Consider the following 21,532-nt stretch of genomic DNA (forward strand, 5'->3'; position numbering starts at 1 on the left):
TACAAACGTCAGGCTGTAAGTTTTCGATTTTTAATACATTCTAAGGCTGCATAATGCGACTAAAGATGATTTGAAGAAAGTTTAATGAAAGGCATGAGCTCTGATTTGTTTCTTGTGCAGGCTGCACACACTTCATCAGTCTCTCATTCATAATTTATCAAGCACTTGATAATATTCTCACCAGTCCTCGAATTTCCTGGCAGTATACCACTTGTGTGGCCGTAATGTCCCCTAAAAAAATCCAGGCCTTTTGCGGCCGTTGTGCCCTTGGGATGAATATAATAATTATAATTCCCTTCTCCCAGCTGCCGTGCTCTGAATCACCTCTCACTCACATGGCTCTCTCAGATATATATAAATTCTTATTAGCCAATGCCCATTACGTGATCGGGTCCTTCTCACAGGCATCTCAGCTAAGACGTAGGCTACAAGTGAAGACAGACATATTGGGGACACAACTGTGCACTTCCCTCTAATCGAATACTGAGGGATATATTGAAGATGTTAGAAGAACTGTCCACATTTAGCTCACATTTTGTCAGCCAACAAGATGAGTAGGCCTAACGAACAGCAAAAGCACTAGCCTATGTACATCTACTATCCCCCATAGTACAAAATAAATAAATATCCCAAACATGTGTAATAAATAAATATCCCAAACATGCTCTTTGACAGTGGGATGCGATAGATCCCAAATGAATACAACCTCTCGCATACATGTTTTTTTAAAGCAATGAGCCTGATTGCAACAGATAAACTATTAGGCTATTTCTTCACAACAATGCTCACATGGCAGTAGGCTATAAGCGCAAATGTTCCAAAATGCAATCGATTAGCGGGAACACACTGTTCTAAAAAGTGACCGCAAATGCCATTATGTACAGTGCCTTCAGAAAGAATTCAGACCCCTTGACTTTTTCCACATTTTGTTAGGTTACAGCCTTATTCTAAAATGTATTAAATATTTACACACAGTCTACACACAATACACCATAATGACAGCAAAAACTGGTTTTTGAAATTGTTGCTAATTTCTAAAAAAAAAATGGAAATATCACATTTACTTAAGTATTCAGACCCTTTACTCAGTACTTTTTTGAAGCACCTTTGGCTGTGATTACAGCCTTCAGTCGTTTTGGATATGACGCTACAAGCTTGGCACACCTGTTTTTGGGGGAGTTTCTCCCATTATTCTCTGCAAATCCTCTCAAGCTCTGTCAGGTTGGATGGGGAGCTTTGCTACACAGCTATTCCCAGGTCTCTTCAGAGATGTTCGTTCGTGTTCAAGTCTGGGCTCTGGCAAGGCCACTGAAGGATATTCAGAGACTTGTCCTGAAGCCACTCCTGCGTTGTCTTGGCTGTGTGCTTAGGGTTGTTGTCCTGTTGGAAGGTGAACCTTCTGCCCAGTCGAAGATCCTGAGTGCTCTGGAGCAGGTTTTAATCAAGGATCTCTCTGTACTTTGCTCCGTTCATCTTTGCCTCGATCCTGACTATACTCGGTCTGTTGTTTTAAGAAATAGTTTTCATTAAATAGTTTTTAATAATGTAAACAGCAACATCTTTAACCATTGGAAGTTTTGATAGCTAAGGATTCCGCGACGCAGTTAGCCTTTTCGGCTGAGACCGCAAGTTTGTGTCCCGGATTCCTGCAAAAAAAACACAATAGTAAGTGGCTAGCCATCAAGCTAACAGAGCAAGGTAACGCTAACAGTGCTAGAGTCGAAACACCAGTGGTATTTGTATCTAAGTCTGGGCTCAAATGCGCTAGGTGTGAGATGATATCAACGCAAGAGGAGGAAAGTAAGGTGAAACAGATAAACATACATTTGGAACACACAAATAATTTATCATCATCAAGCAGCTTAGGGAAGAGATTCTCTGGCTGCTAGCTCAGCGGCGGAAAAAAACAGATGTGCTTTCTAAGTACTTTGATGCAGCCCAGGCACACAGAATTTCAGTTCTGAATGCCTCCTACGGCCAAGGGGTCGATGAGTCGGCTGGCATTGACCTGCACCAATCCAGATGGTAAGCTCAACTCCGCAGCCAGTGGGAAACTGGACACTGGCAAGGCAAAGGAGGTCGGGTGGGTGGCAGTCTGGTCGGCCTCCATATATCCTGGAAGATCAGATCCAGCTATTAAACAGCTTTGCCCCTCAGGAGGCGGACACACCGGCCCCAGGAGTCAGCTCTGATCCTGGGAGCACACTAACAGCCAGCAGTCATCCAGAAGCACCCTCCAAAGCTCAGCTGGTTGCTGACCAAAGGAAACAAGGTATTGGGCCCTCCTCCATCTCCCCAAGGATTCTGACGCCATCCACTGCTACTGGTACATGTGCAGTAAGTCAGGCTGGCATAAGTCGAAGCTCAACTCCTCACCCCTGCCCAAGACAGGGCTGTTCTGTTCCCCCTCTTTCTTCCCCATCGGATTCCATCACCACCACCATCTTTGTGGGCAGCACAATGGTGAGATATTTTGACCTGTCTGCGGCTTGCGGGACTATCAATGTCCACTGTCACCCAGGCCTCCTTGTCCAAGACAACAACTCCCTCCTCAATCAATCAATCAAATGTATTTATAAAGCCCTTTTTACATCAGCCGATGTCACAAGGTGCTATACAGTAGCCCAGCCTAAAACTCCAAACAGCAAGCAATGCAGATGTACAGTAGAAGCACGGTGGCTAGGAAAAACTCCCTAGGAAGAAACCTAGAGAGGAACCAGGCTCTGAGGGGTGGCCAATCCTCTTCTGGCTGTGCCAGGTTAAGATTATAACAGTACATGGCCAAGATGTTCAAAAGTTCATAGATGACCAGCAGGGTCAAATAATACAACAGTTGTTGTAGAGGGTGCAACAGGTCAGCACCTCAGGAGTAAATGTCAGTTGGCTTTTCATAGTAGAGCATTCAGAGTTCGAGACAGCAGGTGCGGTAGAGCAATAGAGTCAAAAACATCAGGTCCGGGACAAGGTAGCACATCTGCTGCTCTGGTTGAAACTGGAGCAGCAGCACGACCAGGTGGACTGGGGACAGCAAGGAGTCGTCAGGCCAGGTAGTACTGAGGCTTTGTACCGGGGCTTAGGTCCTCCGGGAGGGGAGGGAGAGAGAGAGAATTAGAGGGAGCATTCTTAAATTCACACAGGACACTGGCTAAGACAGGAGAAATACTCCAGATATAACAGACCCCCGACACATAAACTACTGCAGCATAAATACTGGAGGCTGAGACAGGAGGGGTCGAGAGACACTGTGGCCCCGTCCGACGATGCCCCCAGACAGGGCCAACCAGGCAGGAAATAACCCCACCCACTTTTCCACTGCACAGCCCCCACACCACTAGAGGGATATCTTCAAACCACCAACTTACTACCCGGAGACAAGACTGAGTATAGCCCACAAAGATCTCCCCCACGGCCCAAACCCAAGGGGACGCCAAACCCAGACAGAAAGATCACATCAGTGATCCAACCCACTCAAGTGATGCACTCCTCCTAGGGACGGGATGGAAGAGCACCAGTAAGCCAGTGACTCAGCCGCCATAATAGGGTTAGAGGCAGAGAATCACAGTGGAGAGAGAGGAAGCAAGGGCGGTTTGTTGCGCCAGTGCTTTTCCGTTCACCTTCACACCCCTGTGCCAGACTACTCAATCATAGGAGCTGCTGAGTTTTCAATAAAGACTTCAATGTTGAGACAGAGTATGCGTCTCTCACATGGAGCTCTATAGGAGAAAGCCCTTCCTCCAGCTGTTTGCTTAGAAATTCTAAGGACAGTAAGGAGGCCTGTATCTTGCGACCGTAGCGTACGTGTAGGTATGTATGGCAGGGCCAAATCGGAGAGATAGGTAGGAGCAAGTCCATTTAATGCTTTGTAGGTTAGCAGTAAAACCTTGAAATCAGCCCTAGCCTTTACCGGGAGCCAGTGTAGAGAGGCTAGCACTGAAGTAATATGATCAAAGTTTTTGGTTCTAGTCAAGATTCTAGCAGCCGTGTTTAGCATTAACTGAAGATTATTTAGTACTTTATAGGGTAGCCGGAAAGTAGAGCATTGCAGTAGTCTAGTCTAGAAGGGACAAAATCATCGGATTCACTTTTCATTTTTGGACAGAAAGTTTCTGATTTTTGCAATGTTACGAAGATGCAAAAAATCTGTCTTTGAAATAGTCTTGATATGTTCGTCAAAAGAGAGATTAACGCCGAGGTACTTCACGAATCCCACGCCGAGGTCCTCTTGCCAACAGTTCTAGACAATTACTCTAATATCCGCACCATTGTCACTTATGTTGGATTTAACAACATTCACTTTCGGCAATCTGAGGAATTGAAGGACTGCAACATTCTCTTAAACACCCTTGTTTGCACAGAAAAGAGAACAGTCATCTCTGGCCCCCTGCCGTGCTATAGAAGGGGTTAGGAACATTGCATCCACCTCGCTGCCCTAAACAAGTTCCTGAAGAAACTCTGCAAAGACAGGAATATCCCTTTTTGTGACAATTTTGACTTGCTATGGGAGCAGGAAATGGAAATGGAGGGGAGGTTGTTCCTCAGAGTTCACATCACCAAAGGAATTAACATGGTCCACACACACCTGCACAGTTGTGAAGAGGGCACGACAGCACCTCTTCCCCCTTGGGAGGCTGAAAACATTTGCCAGCTGCGCCATTGAAAGCATCTTGACTGGCTTCATCACCGCTTGGTATGGCAACTGCAAGGCACCTGACTGCAAGACGCTACAGAGAGTGGAGAGAATGGCTCAGTACATCACTGGGGCCAATCTCCCTGCCAACCAGGACCTCTATACCAAGCAGTGTCAGAGGAAGGCCCAACATTTTTCAAAGACTCCAGCCACCTAAGCCATAGACTGTTTTCTCTGTTACCGTACGGCAAGCGGTCTGGAACCAACAGGACCCTGTTGGGTGCTAGTCTACACCTGTTGTTTACAAATCATGTGACAAATAACATTTCATTTAATTTTATGTAGGCTGGGGGAGTATCGTATGCCAGTTAAGGTGAAATGTTACAATTGTGGTGGTGAATATGTGCCCAAATTACTGAAGTGCCCTGTTAGAGTGAAGGAGGTGGCAAGTGTATGTTTTGTATACGGAGGTGGTGAGAAGAGTGGAAGAAGAGAGTAATGTTGAAGAAGAAATGGTAGTTGGATTAGTGACACCAGTAAATGTTCCTAGCCAACAGTATCTTGACATGTTGCATGTTTAAAAGATGGACTTTGTATAATTTATTGCATAGGTTATGAACTGCACAGAGCAAAGAAAGAGGAAATCTGAGAAAATATGCATTGCCACTGAAAGTTTTTTGGGACTGTTCCATCCTCACAGTAGGGATGTGAATTGGACTATGACTGAAGGAGTGGGATGGATTTTTTTGTATTTGATGTTGTTTTTCCCACAAAGAAAAACTACATTCTCATTCACAACCCATACAGTAGATGGCGACAATACACCTTCTCGGTTGTCGTCTGTCAATAAGCCTTAAAGAAGAAGAACGACAGCTAGTCAGCAACATCGGTAGCTTGCTAACCAACAACCGAAACGTTAAAGGTCTTTAGACTGTTTTGGTGTATATTATTCACTGTGTTTTAAACACACTGCTGTCGTTGTGCTGTCTTTGTGTTGCCCCATTTAATTTCATATTACGTTGTTTCAAGCAGACCCACAGGCTGGTTAAGTTAGCAGTAGCACTAATTTAGGCTAGTCGCTAATGTTAGCTAGCTAGCGTCGCCGACCATGAGCTCACCCAGCTACTCTCTCCCTGTTAAGAAAGAGGTCTGCTGGACGAAGAAAGAGGGTATGTGGCTAAATATTGTCGTGAAAGAAGAAAGTGAAGAGGAGAACGTCACAGTAAAAAACGAAATAGAAGGTGAGGATGTTACATTGAAAGAAGAAGAGAAAGACGTTTCAGTGAAAGAAGAGGAAGACGCATTCAGAGTGAAAGAGGATGGTGCCGTTTTTGGAGTGAAGGAGGAAGGGGAGATTACTGTCACATTGAATGAGGAAGATGAGACAGGAGATCTGATTAACACCAGTAAGTACATTTGTAAATTTGTTTTCACTTTGGATATTCGGAGTTCGCTCATCAATACCTCCAGCGGAAGGCCCTGTGATGAGAGGGACAATACCATACACACACACACACACACACATCTAAAAAATTAAGAAATATTAGGAAGAGCAATGTCGGATTCTGGAGTGTGTGTATGATGGGATGTATAGACATGATGGATAGAATATTTAGTATATCTGAAGGATAGTATATGTACAGCAATTGTTAAATAGGCTAGGCCTCGACTATAATACAGTAGTATATACATATGAAGTGGGTAAAACAGTATATAAAATTAAAAAAATAAGAAAAACACACACACTGTTGCTCATGCTCCCTGATTTGATTTATAACAACGTTTCAAACCTTGGGTCTTCATCAGGCATCCATTTCCCAGATGGGGGTGGAAGGTCCTACATGTATGCTGTACATACATATAGGGGCAGTACTCAGTGATATCACTTACTGAAACAGGAGGTAAAAATATATAACATGTGTACACAATATTAATATATATATATATATATACAGTACCGGTCAAAAGTTAGAAAACCTACTCATTCAAGGGTATATATATTTATATTTGAGATTCTTCAATGTAGCCACCCTTTGCCTTGATCATTCTCTCAACCAGCTTCATGAGTTAGTTACCTGGAATGCATTTCAATTAACAGGTTTATCCTGTTAAGTTAATTTGTTGAATTTCTTTCCTCCTTAATATGTTTTAGCCAATCAGTTGTGTTGTGACAAGGTAGGGGTGGTATACAGAAGATAGCCCTAAATCCATATTATGGCAAGAATAGCTCAAATAAGCAAAGAGAAACGACAGTCCATCATTACTTTAAGACATGAAGGTCAGTCAATATGGAAAACATTTTAACAACTTTGAAAGTTTCTTCAAGTGCAGTCACAAAAACCATCAAGTGTTATGATGAAACTGGCTCTCATGAGGACCGCCACAGGAAAGGGAGACCCAGAGTTATCTCTGCTGCAGAGGATAGTTCATTAGAGTTACCAGCCTCAGAAATTGCAGCCCAAATAAATGCAGAGTCAAGTAACAGACACATCTCAACATCAACTGTTCAGAGACTGCGTGAATCAGGCCTTCATGGTCAAATTGCTGTAAAGAAACCACTACTAAAGGACACCAATAAGGAGAAGAGACTTGCTTGGGCCAAGAAATATGAGCAATGGACATTAGACTGTTGTAAATCTGTCCTTTGGTCTAATGAGTCCAAATTTGAGATTTTTGGTTCCAACCCGCCATGTCTTTGTGAGTTGCAGAGTAGGTGAACGGATGATCTCTGCATGTGTAGTTCGCACTGTGAAGCATGGAGGAGGAGGTGTGGGGGTGCTTGGCTGGTGACACTGTCTGTGATTTATTTCGAATTCAAGGCACACTTAACCAGCATGGCTACCACAGCAACATGATTCCATATGTTATTTCATAGTTTCCATGTCTTCACTATTATTTTACAATGTAGAAAATAGTCAGAAATAATGAAAAACCCTTGTAGGAGTAGGTGTGTCCAAACTTTTGACAGGTACCGGTGTCTTGGATAAGTCGAATTGCCTTGGGGCAGGGTACGAACAATGGATCCAATTCAGTAAAGTCTTATTTCTGGTCGAAATGCTGTTGGGATATCAGAGCAGCGGTAAGTCAAAGTTATTTCCATCTGTATGTGAAAAATACATTAAAAAAATAAACATTTGGAGCTAATAATGTGAGGAGAGAAAAAATAAAGCATGAACAGGGCGACCATGTCTATCTGCTCCATCTTGAACAGCTCTGAAATGGACACTAAAAGAGAGAGAAGATGTGAATAATTTGGACTTCAGCTAGAATCAACTGCATGACTACACACACTGCTGGTTGTAACAACATTGTAATAACTTACTCAGAGGTGTCGCAGGTCAGGGCAGTGAGACTGGAGAGGGATTCTGACTGAATTGACATTCTCATTGACTTTAGCCCAGATAACATAACGTGTCAGGTTCAGCTGATGGTGGCTGCTCTCATCTTGGTGTTGTGCTCTACGTTGGCAGGCCAGGGTCAGTGCCGTGTTGCAGTTGGTCTCGATCTGTGTGGTGTTGATGTCTGAGTCCATGTCCAGCAGCAGCTTGACCGCAGGGACATGGCCATTCATTGCAGCCAGCCTCAAGAGGAGAGATACCCAGTGTAAACAAATACACAGAGAGGAACAGACAGGGAGAGGGGGAAATGTGGACTGGGAGGATTATACACCGTTAAGAGTGGGATAAATCCTTGTCACTGACAGGGTTGGTCATGGGTTTCAGGGGTTGATAAACAGTCATACCAGGAGTTGATTTCTGTGCCAGCGTTTAGGAGAAAGTTGATGCAGCCCCCTGAGGTGGCTAGGCTGAGACGAGTGTAATCTGAAACGTTACTGTGCTCCTCGTTGGCCCTGTGCAGCAGCAACTGCTTTACCATCTGGAAGGAATGGACCACAGGTTAGTCAATCTACAAAACACCTTTGGGTAATTTCCACTAAGGACATATGTTAAATTATTAGACAAAATTAGCCTTCTACAGTAACTGCTCACATACCTCAAAACAAATCAAATTTTATTTGTCACATACTTCGTAAACAACAGGTGTAGACTAACAGTGATATTCTTAGCTCCTGGTGATGGGGGGGGATTGATACAGTTACATATCAAGATATTATTTGACGATATATCGTATATTCTTTTGACAAAATCGCATTATTATTATTTTTGTGCTAGTTGGCTGTACCTGCACCAAAACTCCAGTATTTTTCCTTCATAGCTTGTTCTCCATCTTATTTTGTAAATAGGAAGCCAATTTGTTTTCAGCACTTATTTTCATGACTAATTAACTCATTTTCTCATGCTTTCTATGGTGAACAATATGCTTGGAACATTAAACCAGAATAAAAACACAGTATCAACATGCAATACATTTAGAATCGTTTCGAATAGCATACATATTGTATCGGCACCTACAGTATTTATCACGATTATATCATACCGTGAGGTCCCCGGCCCTAATTCTTCCCACGATGGCTTCCATTGTGTCTGTGACGCTCTCTGCGGGGAAGGCCAGTATAAGTCCGTCGGCGGCCTGGGTGAGGCCTTTGGCCTTCATGCACTCTTTGGTGAATAGCTCCTTGAGGATCATCTTCTCATTCTGTTGGCTGGGCCTTCTCTATGGCTGAGATCCTCTGGCCCGGCTCATTCGGCCACTTTCACCGGGTGCGTCATTCAGACCCATTCAGCAATATGGAGTGCTTCAAATTCAAGTACTTCCAGCTTCATGTGCCATCGGGAATTTTCCACTGGTTTTAATCTGTATGGTCTTTAGTAATGGGGTTACCCTGTAGGGGGCTTAGCCTCTGCTTGTAGCTGCTGAGACAGGACAACAGTAGCTACAAGGTTGTACCATACAATATTTTAGTAATCATTACCTGTAACTAGGCATGGGCATTTGACTGTTCGAGTACTATGCCAGTGGTTCCCAAACTTTTTATAGCCCCGTACCCATTCAAACATTCTATCTCCAGCTGCGTACCCCCTCTAGCACCAGGGTCAGCGCACTCTCAAATGTTTTTTTTTTTCCCATCATTGTAAGCCTGCCACACACACCCTATACAATACATTTATTAAACATAAGAATGAGTGTGAGTTTTGGTCACAACCCGGCTCGTGGGAAGTAACAAAGAGCTCTTATAGGACTAGGGCACAAATAATAATAATAATAAATAATTTTGCTCTTTATTTAGCCATCTTACATATAAAACCTTATTTGTTCATGAAAAATTGTGAATAACTCATCACAGGTTAATGAGAAGGGTGTGCTTGAAAGGATGCACATAGCTCTGCAATTTTGGGTTGTATTGGAGAGAGTCTCAGTTTTAAATAATTTTCCACACACAGTCTGTGCCTGTATTTAGTTGTCATGCTAGTGAGGGCTGAGAATCCACTCTCACATAGGTACGTGGTTGCAAAGGGCATCAGTGTCTTAACAGCTAGATTTGCCAAGGCAGGATACTCTAAGCGCAGCCCTATCCAGAAACCTGGCAGTGGTTTCTGATTAAATTACATTTTCACCGCTTGTTGCAATTTCGATGAGGCTCTCTTGTTCAGATAGCGGTAAGTGGACTGGAGGCAGGGCATAAAAGGGATAATGAATCCAGTTGTTTGTGTCATCCGTTTCGGGAAAGTACTTGCGTACCCAGCTCACTCAGGTGCTTCGCTATATCACATTTGACATTGTCCGTAAGCTTGAGTTCATTTGCACACAAAAAATCATACAATGATGGAAAGACCTGTGTGTGGACGTTGTTAGTGCAGACAGAGAAGAGCTCCAACTTCTTAATCATAGCCTCAATTTTGTCCTACACATTGAATATAGTTGTGGAGAGTCCCTGTAATGCTAGATTCATATCATTCAGGTGATAAAAAGCTGTCAGACAAGTGAAAATTATGGTCAGTAAAGAAAACTTTAAGCTCTCAATTAAAAAAAGTATCAATACTTTGCGCACTTCTGTATGTTGTAAAAGCATTACATGGTCACTGCTCATATCATTGCATAATACAGAAAATACATGAGAGTTCAGGGACCTTGCTTTAACAAACAAACCATTTTCACTGTAGTGTCCAAAACATATTTTTAACTGTCAGGCATTCCCTTGGCAGCACGAGCCTCTCGGTGGATGCTGCAGTTTACCCAAGTGGTATCGGGAGCAACTGCTTGCAAGCCCGTTACCACTCCACTATGTCTCCCTGTCATGGCTTTTGTGCCATCAGTACAGATACCAACACATCTTGACCACCAGTCCATTTGATGTCACAAAGCAGTCCAGTGCTTTACAAATATCCTCTCCTGTTGTCCTGGTTTCCAGTGGTTTGCAGAAGAGGATGTCTTCCTTAATTGACCCCCATAAACGTAACGGACATATACCAGGAGCTGTGCCAGGCCCGCCACGCCACGTCTGTTGACTCATCCAGCTGTAACGCATAGATTTAACTGGCTTGTATGCGAAGCAGTAATTGTTTCAAAACATCTCCTGCCATGTCACTGATGCGTTGTGAAACAGTGTTGTTTGATGAAGGCATTGTCTGTATAGTTTATTTGCTTTTTCCCCCAGCATTGTCCCAGCCATATCCGCGGCAGCAGTAAGAATGAAGTCCTCCACAATAGTATGGGGCTTGCCTGTCCTAGCCACCCGGTAGCTCACCATATAAGACGGTTCTAGTCCCTTCTTATTAATGGTATCTGTTGCTTTTATACATGTCTTACTACTCAAAAGTTATTTTTATTCTCGCTCAAAAACTCCCGGGGCTTATTTTTCAAATTGGCATGTTTCATTTCTTAATGTCTGTGCAAGAGTGAAGGTTAATGTGATTGGATGTTAATTATTTGACTCGGCTACCTGTATTTGACATTGTGTTGTTATTTTGCTGAACACTAGCTGGTTTAATTTTATTTTTGGCAGTGAAACGAGGCTACTCAGGCGAGAGAAAAAACCTCACCCAAATGTATAGCCCTGTTGGAAAATCTAAATGGGACTGTTTGAAAATGTGAATCACATTTTTATTTGGCGTACCCCCGAGGGCATTATACGTGTACCCCAGTTTGGGAATACCTGATCTATGCCAACAGTGCACAGCAATGCCTATTTTATCGTAACCCTTACAGATAACTATTCCTAACTGCCCCATATACACTGAGTATACAAAATATTAGGAACACTTTCCTAATATTTCCCTCAGAACAGCCTCAATTCGTTGGGGCATGGACCAGCTTTCCAAAGGGATGTTGACTCCAATGCTTCCCACACTTGTGTCAAGTTGCCTGGACGTCCTTTGGGTGGTGGACCATTCTTGATACACACGGGAAACTGTTGAGCATGAACAACCCAGCAGCTTTGCCGTTCTTGACACCATCAAACCGGTGAGCCTGGCACCCACTACCATACCCCGTTCAAAGGCACTTAAATATTTTTTATTTTTTTTAAATATACAGTGGGGCAAAAAAGTATTTAGTCAGCCACCAATTGTGCAAGTTCTCCCACTTAAAAAGATGAGAGGCCTGTAATTGTCATCATAGGTACACTTCAACTATGACAGACAAAAGGAGAAAACAAATCCAGAAAATCACATTGTAGGATTTTTTATGAATTTATTTGCAAATTATGGTGGAAAATAAGTATTTGGTCATTAACAAAAGTTTATCTCAATACTTTGTTATATACCCTTTGTTGGCAATGACAGAGGTCAAATGTTTTCTGTAAGTCTTCACAAGGTTTTCACACACTGTTGCTGGTATTTTGGCCCATTCCTCCATGCAGATCTCTAGAGCAGTGATGTTTTGGGGCTGTTGCTGGGCAACACGGACTTTCAACTCCCTCCAAAGATTTTTTACGGGGTTGAGATCTGGAGACTGGCTAGGCCACTCCAGGACCTTGAAATGCTTCTTACGAAGCCACTCCTTCGTTGCCCGGGCGGTGTGTTTGGGATCATTGTCATGCTGAAAGACCCAGCAACATTTCATCTTCAATGCCCTTGCGGATGGAAGGAGGTTTTCACTCAAACTCTCACGATACATGGCCCTATTCATTCTTTCCTTTACACGGATCAGTCGTCCTGGTCCCTTTGCAGAAAAACAGCCCCAAAGCATGATGTTTCCACCCCCATGCTTCACAGTAGGTATGGTGTCCTTTGGATGCTTTTCAGCATTCTTTGTCCTCCAAACACGACAAGTTGAGTTTTTACCAAAAAGTTATATTTTGGTTTCATCTGACCATATGACATTCTCCCAATCTTCTCCCAATGCTCTCTAGCAAACTTCAGACGGGCCTGGACATGTACTGGCTTAAGCAGGGGGACACGTCTGGCACTGCAGGATTTGAGTCCCTGGCGGCGTAGTGTGTTACTGATGGTAGGCTTTGTTACTTTGGTCCCAGCTCTCTGCAGGTCATTCACTAGGTCCCCCCGTTTTGGTTCTGGGATTTTTGCTCACCGTTCTTGTGATCATTTTGACCCCACGGGGTAAGATCTTGCGTGGAGCCCCAGATCGAGGGAGATTATCAGTGGTCTTGTATGTCTTCCATTTCCTAATAATTGCTCCCACAGTTGATTTCTTCAAACCAAGCTGCTTACCTATTGCAGATTCAGTCTTCCCAGCCTGGTGCAGGTCTACAATTTTGTTTCTGGTGTCTTTTGACAGCTCTTTGGTCTTGGCCATAGTGGAGTTTGGAGTGTGACTGTTTGAGGTTGTGGACAGGTATCTTTTATACTGATAACAAGTTCAAACAGGTGCCATTAATACAGGTAACGAGTGGAGGACAGAGGAGCCTCTTAAAGAAGAAGTTACAGGTCTGTGAGAGCCAGAAATGTTGCTTGTTTGTAGGTGACCAAATACTTATTTTCCACCATAATTTGCAAATAAATTCATTAAAAATCCTACAATGTGATTTTCTGGATTTTTTTCTTCTCATTTGTCTGTCATAGTTGAAGTGTACCTATGATGAAAATTACAGGACTCTCATCGTTTTAAGTGGGAGAACTTGCACAATTGGTGGCTGACTAAATACTTATTTGCCCCACTGTATATATTTTATATTTTAAATCTTTTGTGTTGCCCATTCACCTTCTGAATGGCACACACACAATCCATGTCTCAATTGTCTCTAGGCTTAGAAATCTTTATTAAACAGTCTCCTCCCCTTCATCTACACCTATTGAAGTGGATTTAAGGGATCATAGCTTTCACCTGGTCAGTCTATGTCATGGAAAGAGCACGTGTTCTATACACTGTTTTTGTACACAGTGTATATTCACTCAATAAAAAAGCAAATGCCATTTAAGATTAATTTACTGGAAACCGTAATATCAGCTGGTTATATCTTCAAAAAGGCAGTAACCTCAGCGGTGGTGCTTGCCTGTAGAAGCCTATGGCTATGCAATGGAACAGCCTTGTTTTTGTTAATTTAGCAGACAAGGCACTCTTATTTCCAGAGCCTTTATCATAGTCAAGCCACACCTATGTTCAGGGATGCAAACTAGTCATCTTTCTGCAAAATTTGCCATTTTGGTTCCAAAATAGGTGACCTACGGCTTTGGATCACTACTGTCTGTAAGCGAACGAGTGATGCGCGTTTGGAGCAATACTGGCTGTATCCAAGGCTGAGCCAATCGTTCACATAACAACAGAATGCAGCACGAGACTGAAGAGAGAAGAGACAACCAATTTGCTAGTTACAGCATCAGCGCGCGCTCTGGAAAGACAGCGGAGAGTGGAATGGCAGTTTGACAGTTACAGCAGCGCGTCCCCTGGACGATAACAAAGAGGTCGGTGAGAAGCCTGACCACGGAGATGGGGGTGAGAAGATGATGAATCGTACTTCAAGAGCTGTGACCAAAAACAACTGGCATTTGGAAAGTTTGAGGTGAGGGAGAAAGTGTGGTGGAACAAGTATTGTTAGCATTGTTAAGTATCTTGCTTGCTGGATCGAATTCTCCGTTAGCTAGCCAGAGAAATGTTGAGCAACATTAGCCAACTTAACTGATCAAATAATTGAGTTCATGTTGTAAAAATTAGCTGGCTACTAAAGTCAGACAGCTAACGTTAGCTAGCTAACGTTACAACATCAGATGAGCTAACGTTAGTAACCTTACCAATTCACTATAGAATTAACTGGTATACAACACCTTGCCTTTCCTCAAGTTATAACTCATTAGTTGCTTACTGGAGCCTGGCAATCAGTGTGAAATGTTAACTAGCTAATGAACTAACTACTATCTATGAACTAATGTTTTCCCTCTACAGTATGTGGTTGATTTTCAGAATGAGAGAATTAGGTGAAAATTAGGCATTACTTGTTAAACAAGTGGATTCAGGGATCAAGTGTAGCTGGAGCTGGGCCTGGCTTAAGCTGGATGTCACTATAGAGGTGAAAGGAACATCACACACTTCCCCTCTTTTTCACTTTTTTAATACAGTGGATAAAAAGGGGTATGCCAGGTGTTCTCTCTGCCTTAAAGAGATCAATTATGCCAACAAAGGGTATCGTGCTCTGCTGGCATATTGTAGAACAGGTGACCACAGACAAAGTGTACAATGTAATAATGTGCTGTGTAATCCAAAGATATAGATTTTGTTGTATTGAACTTGACAGTAACACTTTCGTGTGTGTGTGTGGGGGGGATTATATATTTTTTAACTCTGTGAATGTTATTTTTGCACATGTAGCCTTGTGCACTTGATCAATGTCTACTATAGTGGCCATTAAAATAGAGAAAAGATAGAATGACTGTTTGTTTCATTCTATTTCTACTTTAAGATGTTTTTTTCCCAATTGCAATATTTAGATGTTTGTGGTCACAAGCATTCTATTATAAAGGCTGTCATGGCTAACTGCAATATTAGTGTATTGTTTTTTTCCCAATTGCAATATTTAGATGTTTGTGGTCACAAACATTCTATTATAAAGGCTGTCATGGCTAACTGCAATATTAGTGTATTGTTTTTTTCAGTCATTTGCAGTAAAGTTTAGGCAACAAATAACATTGGGTTGCTTTCTTTACATGTTTTAGCTGTGAGGTAGGTTCACATTAACCACTTTGTATTTTACACACAGAGACCGATCATGTAGATCATATTCTTTGTTGTTTAATTAGTTAAAACCCGCATTTCCTCCTGGAAGGGATTTTTTGCATGTTTTCAGTGCAGAAACAAAAGTGTCACCTTTATGGGCCCTCACCAGTTTGCATCCCTGTATGTTATAGTAAAAAGACATGATGTAATATAACAGAATAAAATATAACCCAATATTTTTCCAAATTAATAAAGTTGCCAGTGCGAAGTCATGGAACAGTTATTCTCCAAGAGTGAGGGTTTGAAACTGGGTTCAATTTGGCGAGTATACATTTTTTCAGGGTCACAAACTTAAATTGTTTTTCTTTCCGATAAACAGACATTCCGTGTTTTAAATAATTCTGATGGTTCTTTGGAATTTTCCAAATGGATTAAGAATTCCACATTGAACACTGCATGGTGATAAATTACAGCAACAACATTCAGTTTGGTGAAAAGGCCTAGGCTTAATGGTTCTGATGAAAAATCTGCTCTTTGTCTTTATCAAACTAATGTTTTTGTATATTTTTAGTGTGGAACCTGTCTTTGTTCGCAAAGTAGCCTCAGTTGAAAAAAGACAGGACGCAATTATTCCAAAACTGCAGCCTGTTGTTGGAACACATATTACCCTATTTCAATCAACCAGTCCATTTTGAATTTGTGATAATACTGATGTCATTTGGCAAGAAATGTAGCTTGTGTATCCCATCAGTTAGAACATTTTTATAGGCATTTATTTCTGTATGTCTAACTGGAGCTTGTGTGCGCTCTTAGCAAATGGCAGCTTTACAGGACTCATCCAGAGCTCTTTGACTTCTGGCAGAAAGCCATTGTAAAATATCTGAGGGCAAACATTTACACAGAACAAAAATATAAACGCAACATGTAAAGTGTTGGTCCTATGTTTCATGAGCTGAAATAAAAGATCCCCAAGGGAGCGATCTGAACTAGGCTTGGGCGGTATCCAGATTTTCATATCGTCCTTAACTCATCCCGGGATTTACGGTATTACCGACATAGCACACAAGGGGGTACTAAAAATGCCAGAAAAGCCCTATTGGGCCTCTATTACCAGAATGTTAACAAAATTAGCACAAACTAATTGTGAAATCACAGACGCTGTTAGCTAACTGCTAACATGCGAAAATGAACAAACTAATTGCAAAGACAGGCAAATCCTGCTCATAAAGTTATACAGGCATAGCTAGTAGCTACCGAATGTCATTTTTGGTGAGTGTTAACATTTGCAAGCGAAAGTGAACGAGAGAAATTGTGCAAATGAACAAAGTTGTGATGAATGCTTTTCTGAAGGAAGAGCAGCATGTGTACACAGAGCATAGGGGAGGAGATTTTTAAAAACGCTATTAGCAAGCACAGGAAAAAATGGCAGCTATACAGAACTCATCCAGAGCTCTTTGACTTCTGGCAGAGAGCCATTGTAAAATATCTGAGGGCAAACATTTACACGGGGAAAAAAATATAAACGCAACATGTAAAGGGTTGGTGCTATGTTTCATGAGCTGAAATAAAAGATCCCCAAAATGTTCCATATGCACAAAAAGCTTATTTCTCTCCAATTTTGTGCACAAATGTGTTTACATCCCTGTTGGTGAGCATTTCTCCTTTGCCAAGATAATCCATCCACCTGACAGGTGTGGCATATCAAGAAGCTGATTAAACAGCAGGATCATTACACAGTTTCAGCATGTTAATGCATGGCCCCATGTTACAAGGATCTGTACACAATTCCTCAAACTGAAAATGTCCCAGTTCTTCCATGGCCTGCTTGGGATGCTCTGGATTGACGTGTACAACAGAGTACAGCCATATCCAGTGACTTCACACAGCCATTGAAGAGGAGTGAGACATTTCACAGGCCACAAACAACAGCCTGATCAACTCTATGCCCAGGATATGTCGCCCTGAATGAGGCAAATGGTGGTCACACCAGATAGTTTCTGATCCAGACCCCTACCTAATTAATTCATTTCAATTGACTGATTTCTCGAACTGTAACTCAGTCAAATCTTTGAAATCAAAATTGTTGCATGTTGCGTTTTATATTTTTGTTCAGCATGCATCTAAAACGACTTGATGTTAGGTCTCTTGACTTCCCTCATACTACACCTACTAGAATTAGGCTAACATTTTTGATTTCACTGAGTTTATATGAATATTTCCAGTTATGGGTCTAATTTTCAATAAGTCACGGTCCATAAAACCTACAGATCAACAGACAAGTGTGTTGGGTTCTCTGACCTCTCTTACCAAAGCTATACCAATTACTTTTTCAAAATATCTTCCCTTTGATTTCCTACAAATATTTCTGCTATTAATACTTCAGTTATTAGTTATGGGTACAGATCACATTTTCAAGAGAAAGATCACATTTTAAGTTCTACATTATTATCATTTTAATGGCCACCAAGTTAAAACAATTATGGACATTTTGTGTAAACTGATCTAGTACTTTATTAAACCTAATTGGAAGACAGTTTTATAATGTGAAGGTTTCGTTCAAGTCTATTTAACTACCACACTGTCTTTTTACAGGAGTGAAACCAGACTCTCACTCTGACTACGGGATGCGTCCTTCAGTGGAACCAGGCCCAAAGACGTCCAAACCAGCAAGACCACACCATTGCTCCCAGTGTGGAAAGAGTTTTACTAAGTTACGAAACCTAAAAGAGCATGAGAGGACACACACAGCAGAAAAGCCTTTCCAATGTTTGCAGTGTACAAAGAGTTTCTGCTGGTTAGGGAAGCTAAAAGTACATGAGAGAATACACACAGGAGAAAAGCCTTACCACTGCTCTCAGTGTGGAACAAGTTTTACCCAATTAGGGACCCTAAAAACACATGAGAAAATACACTCTGGAGTGAGGCCTTACAACTGCTCTCAGTGTGGAACTAGTTTTACCCGGTCAAGGGACCTGAAAGAGCATGAAAGAATACACACAGGAGAGAAGCCTTACCACTGCTCACAATGTGGAAAAACTTTTACCTGGTTAGGTAGCTTGAAAACGCATGAGAGGACACACACAGGTGAGAAGCCTTACCACTGTTCCCACTGTGGAAAGAGCTTTCCCCTATTAGGGAATCTGAACAACCATGAGAGAACGCACACGGGAGAGAAGCCTTACCACTGCTCCCATTGTGGAAAGGGTTTTGGACAATTGGGGCATCTAAAAGTGCATGAAAGAACACACACAGGAGAGATGCCTTACCAGTGCTCCCATTGTGAAAAGGGTTTTGGACAATTGGGGCATCTAAAAGTGCATGAAAGAACACACACAGGGGAGAAGCCTTACCAATGCTCCCATTGTGGAAAGGGTTTTACCCAAGTAGGGAGCCTGAAAACACATGAAAGAACACACACAGGAGAGAAGCCTTACCAATGCTCGCATTGCAGAAAGGGTTTTACCCAGTTAGGGAGCCTGAAATCACATCAGAGGATACATACACGGGAGAAGAAGACCCCAGGAAGGGGTGCCGAGGCAGCAGCTAATTTGAATCCATAATAAAAAATTAAAAAATATAATACTCCCAGTGTGGAAATAGTTTTGGACAATTAGAGCCCCTGAAATCACATGAGCTACTAGAGGCTGTGTTCTGAGTTATGTTTTTGACTGAGAAAGTGTTTTTGTTCATGCCACATGAAACTTAATTGTCTGAAAGATGTTTTTTTTCCATCACAAATTTGATTAAAATGTTAAAATGTGTATTTTATTTTGATTATAAACTTTGATTGATTGGATAAAAGTATAAACCTTTAGATATTGCTTGATATATGATTTTGGTATTTAAAAATTTAAACTATTCAATATATTAATAAAATGTACATTTCTTGACTAACCTTGAAACCTCTTGAATTTAGTTTTATTTATTTTAGTTAATTTGTGTACTCATAAGAGCTTTGTTGTGTATAGAAAAGTAAATATATTGGAAATGTATATAAAATAGTTTGGTTGATTTATGATTGCGGAGAAAGATCTAGAATTATGTAGAAATGCTTATTAATGTATGGAAACCAAGCCAGGAGTTTTTGTATGGAGATCAATCAGTTTTGAATCTGGTTAACAAAAACATTAATGGATTATTTTTTCCCATGTGCATTTGATAAAATATAAGTTTTGTAATGCTAAAGTTGTTAGGAGTGTACTAATGTAAGTAGGACACGTGACATCCCGGCAACTTTATATTATCGGAGTTTTGCCTGTTGTTCACACACGTATCTGCCCTCTCATTGGCTACAATTGTCCCACCTGGTCTTGCCTCCTCCCGACTGTCTTGCATTTTTGAAGACATTTATTTTAATTGTTAAAGCGGCCACTTGAGTATCTGGACAATATAATGGATAATCTGCGGTTGAGCTAATTAGGACAGCTGACTGGGGCTTGATATATACTGTGTTTTATACCATCTTTTGTATCTTGTCTATGCCACTCTGTCATTGATCATCCATATATTTATATGTATGCGTTCTTATTCCATTCCTTTACTTAGTTTTGTGGCTATTAGGTAGTTGTGTGAAATTGTTAGATTACATGTTATATATTGCTGCACTGTCGGAACTAGAAGCACAAGCATTTCGCTACACTCACAACAACATCTGCTAACCATGTATATGTGACCAATAAAATTTGATTTGATAGAAACAGGAAAACACCATGTAGAGCTTCAGTTTTCTACAGTTTCATTTGGATTTAATTTACCTGCTATTTTATCATTTTTGTACCTTTTGGTATTTTTGCAATTCATATCACTTGGAACCTGTTATACACTGATTTATATATGTACACTATATTACTGACATGGCATGCTGTTTTGAACCCACCGCGTTTCCATCTTGGCACCCCCCCACTATTGTAAAAAATATATATTTTGGAAGCAATAGAAAGGCATTTATTAATGTCTACATTTATTTTTGCCAAGTTTATTCTATTACAGACATCTGAATGCAGATGTTTAAATGTCATTGTGAGCTAAGCAAAAAACATGTAACAAATATAAAATCAATTTTATTTCAAGTATAATTTTTTAGAAAGTACTACAAAGAATCGTTAAATACATGTCATTTGTCCTTCCAACATTTAAATGAAATACTGAATACTGAATTCCGTTCTCCAACTGGTTTGACATTGGGAATGTTCTAAAATAGTTTATCATTCCCAGTCATGTTCTCAAAATGTTCAAAGAACGTTAAGAAAAAACTTTCTGTACTTCAGCATAATGTTTCCTACAGGTTTCCTCGTGGTTCTATTTAAAGGCATGTTCTCAGAAGGTTCAGAGAACATTAAGAACCAATGTTCTTCTGTGGGAATTTCTGACAATAAACAATGATTCATTTAAGACTGACTTTGAGTTTCCCTGTGTGTGAATTTCCATGACAGTATTAAAAATAAACAAATGAAGTAATCAGACCCTTTACTCAGTACTTTGTTGAAGCACCATTGGCAGTGATTATAGCCTCGAGTCTTCTTGGGTATGACACAAGCTTGGCACACCTGTATTTGGGGAGTTTTTCCCATTCTTCTCTGCAGATCTTCTCAAGCTATGTCAGATTGGATGGGAAGCTTTGCTGCACAGCTATTCCCAGGTCTCTCCAGAGATGTTCGATCGGGTTCATGTCCGGGCTCTGGCTGGGCCACTCAAGGACATTCAGAGACTTGTTCCAAAGCCACTCCTGCGTTGTCTTGGCTGTGTGCTTAGGGTCGTTGTCCTGTCGGAAGGTGAACCTTGGCCCCAGTCTGAGGTCCTGAACACTCTGGGGCAGGTTTTCATCAAGGATCTCTGTACTTTGCTCTGTTCATCTTTCCCTCGATCCTGACTAGTCTCCCAGTCCCTGCCACTGAAAAA

At 41.4% G+C, this 21,532-nt stretch overlaps 1 protein-coding gene across 1 annotated transcript; it reads left to right on the forward strand.

The window, feature by feature from the left end:
* Positions 1 to 5,457: 5,457 nt before the first annotated feature.
* Positions 5,458 to 21,025, forward strand: LOC112259990 (zinc finger protein 501). Its single transcript, XM_024434754.2, has 2 exons — positions 5,458 to 6,033; positions 18,227 to 21,025. Exons 1-2 carry the CDS (start codon positions 5,736 to 5,738, stop codon positions 19,192 to 19,194), a joined length of 1,266 nt encoding a protein of 421 aa, XP_024290522.1. The 5' UTR covers positions 5,458 to 5,735; the 3' UTR covers positions 19,195 to 21,025.
* The last annotated feature ends 507 nt before the right edge of the window (positions 21,026 to 21,532 follow it).

The sequence above is a fragment of the Oncorhynchus tshawytscha genome, linkage group LG10, assembly GCF_018296145.1.
Source record: "Oncorhynchus tshawytscha isolate Ot180627B linkage group LG10, Otsh_v2.0, whole genome shotgun sequence".
Lineage (NCBI taxonomy): Eukaryota > Metazoa > Chordata > Actinopteri > Salmoniformes > Salmonidae > Oncorhynchus > Oncorhynchus tshawytscha.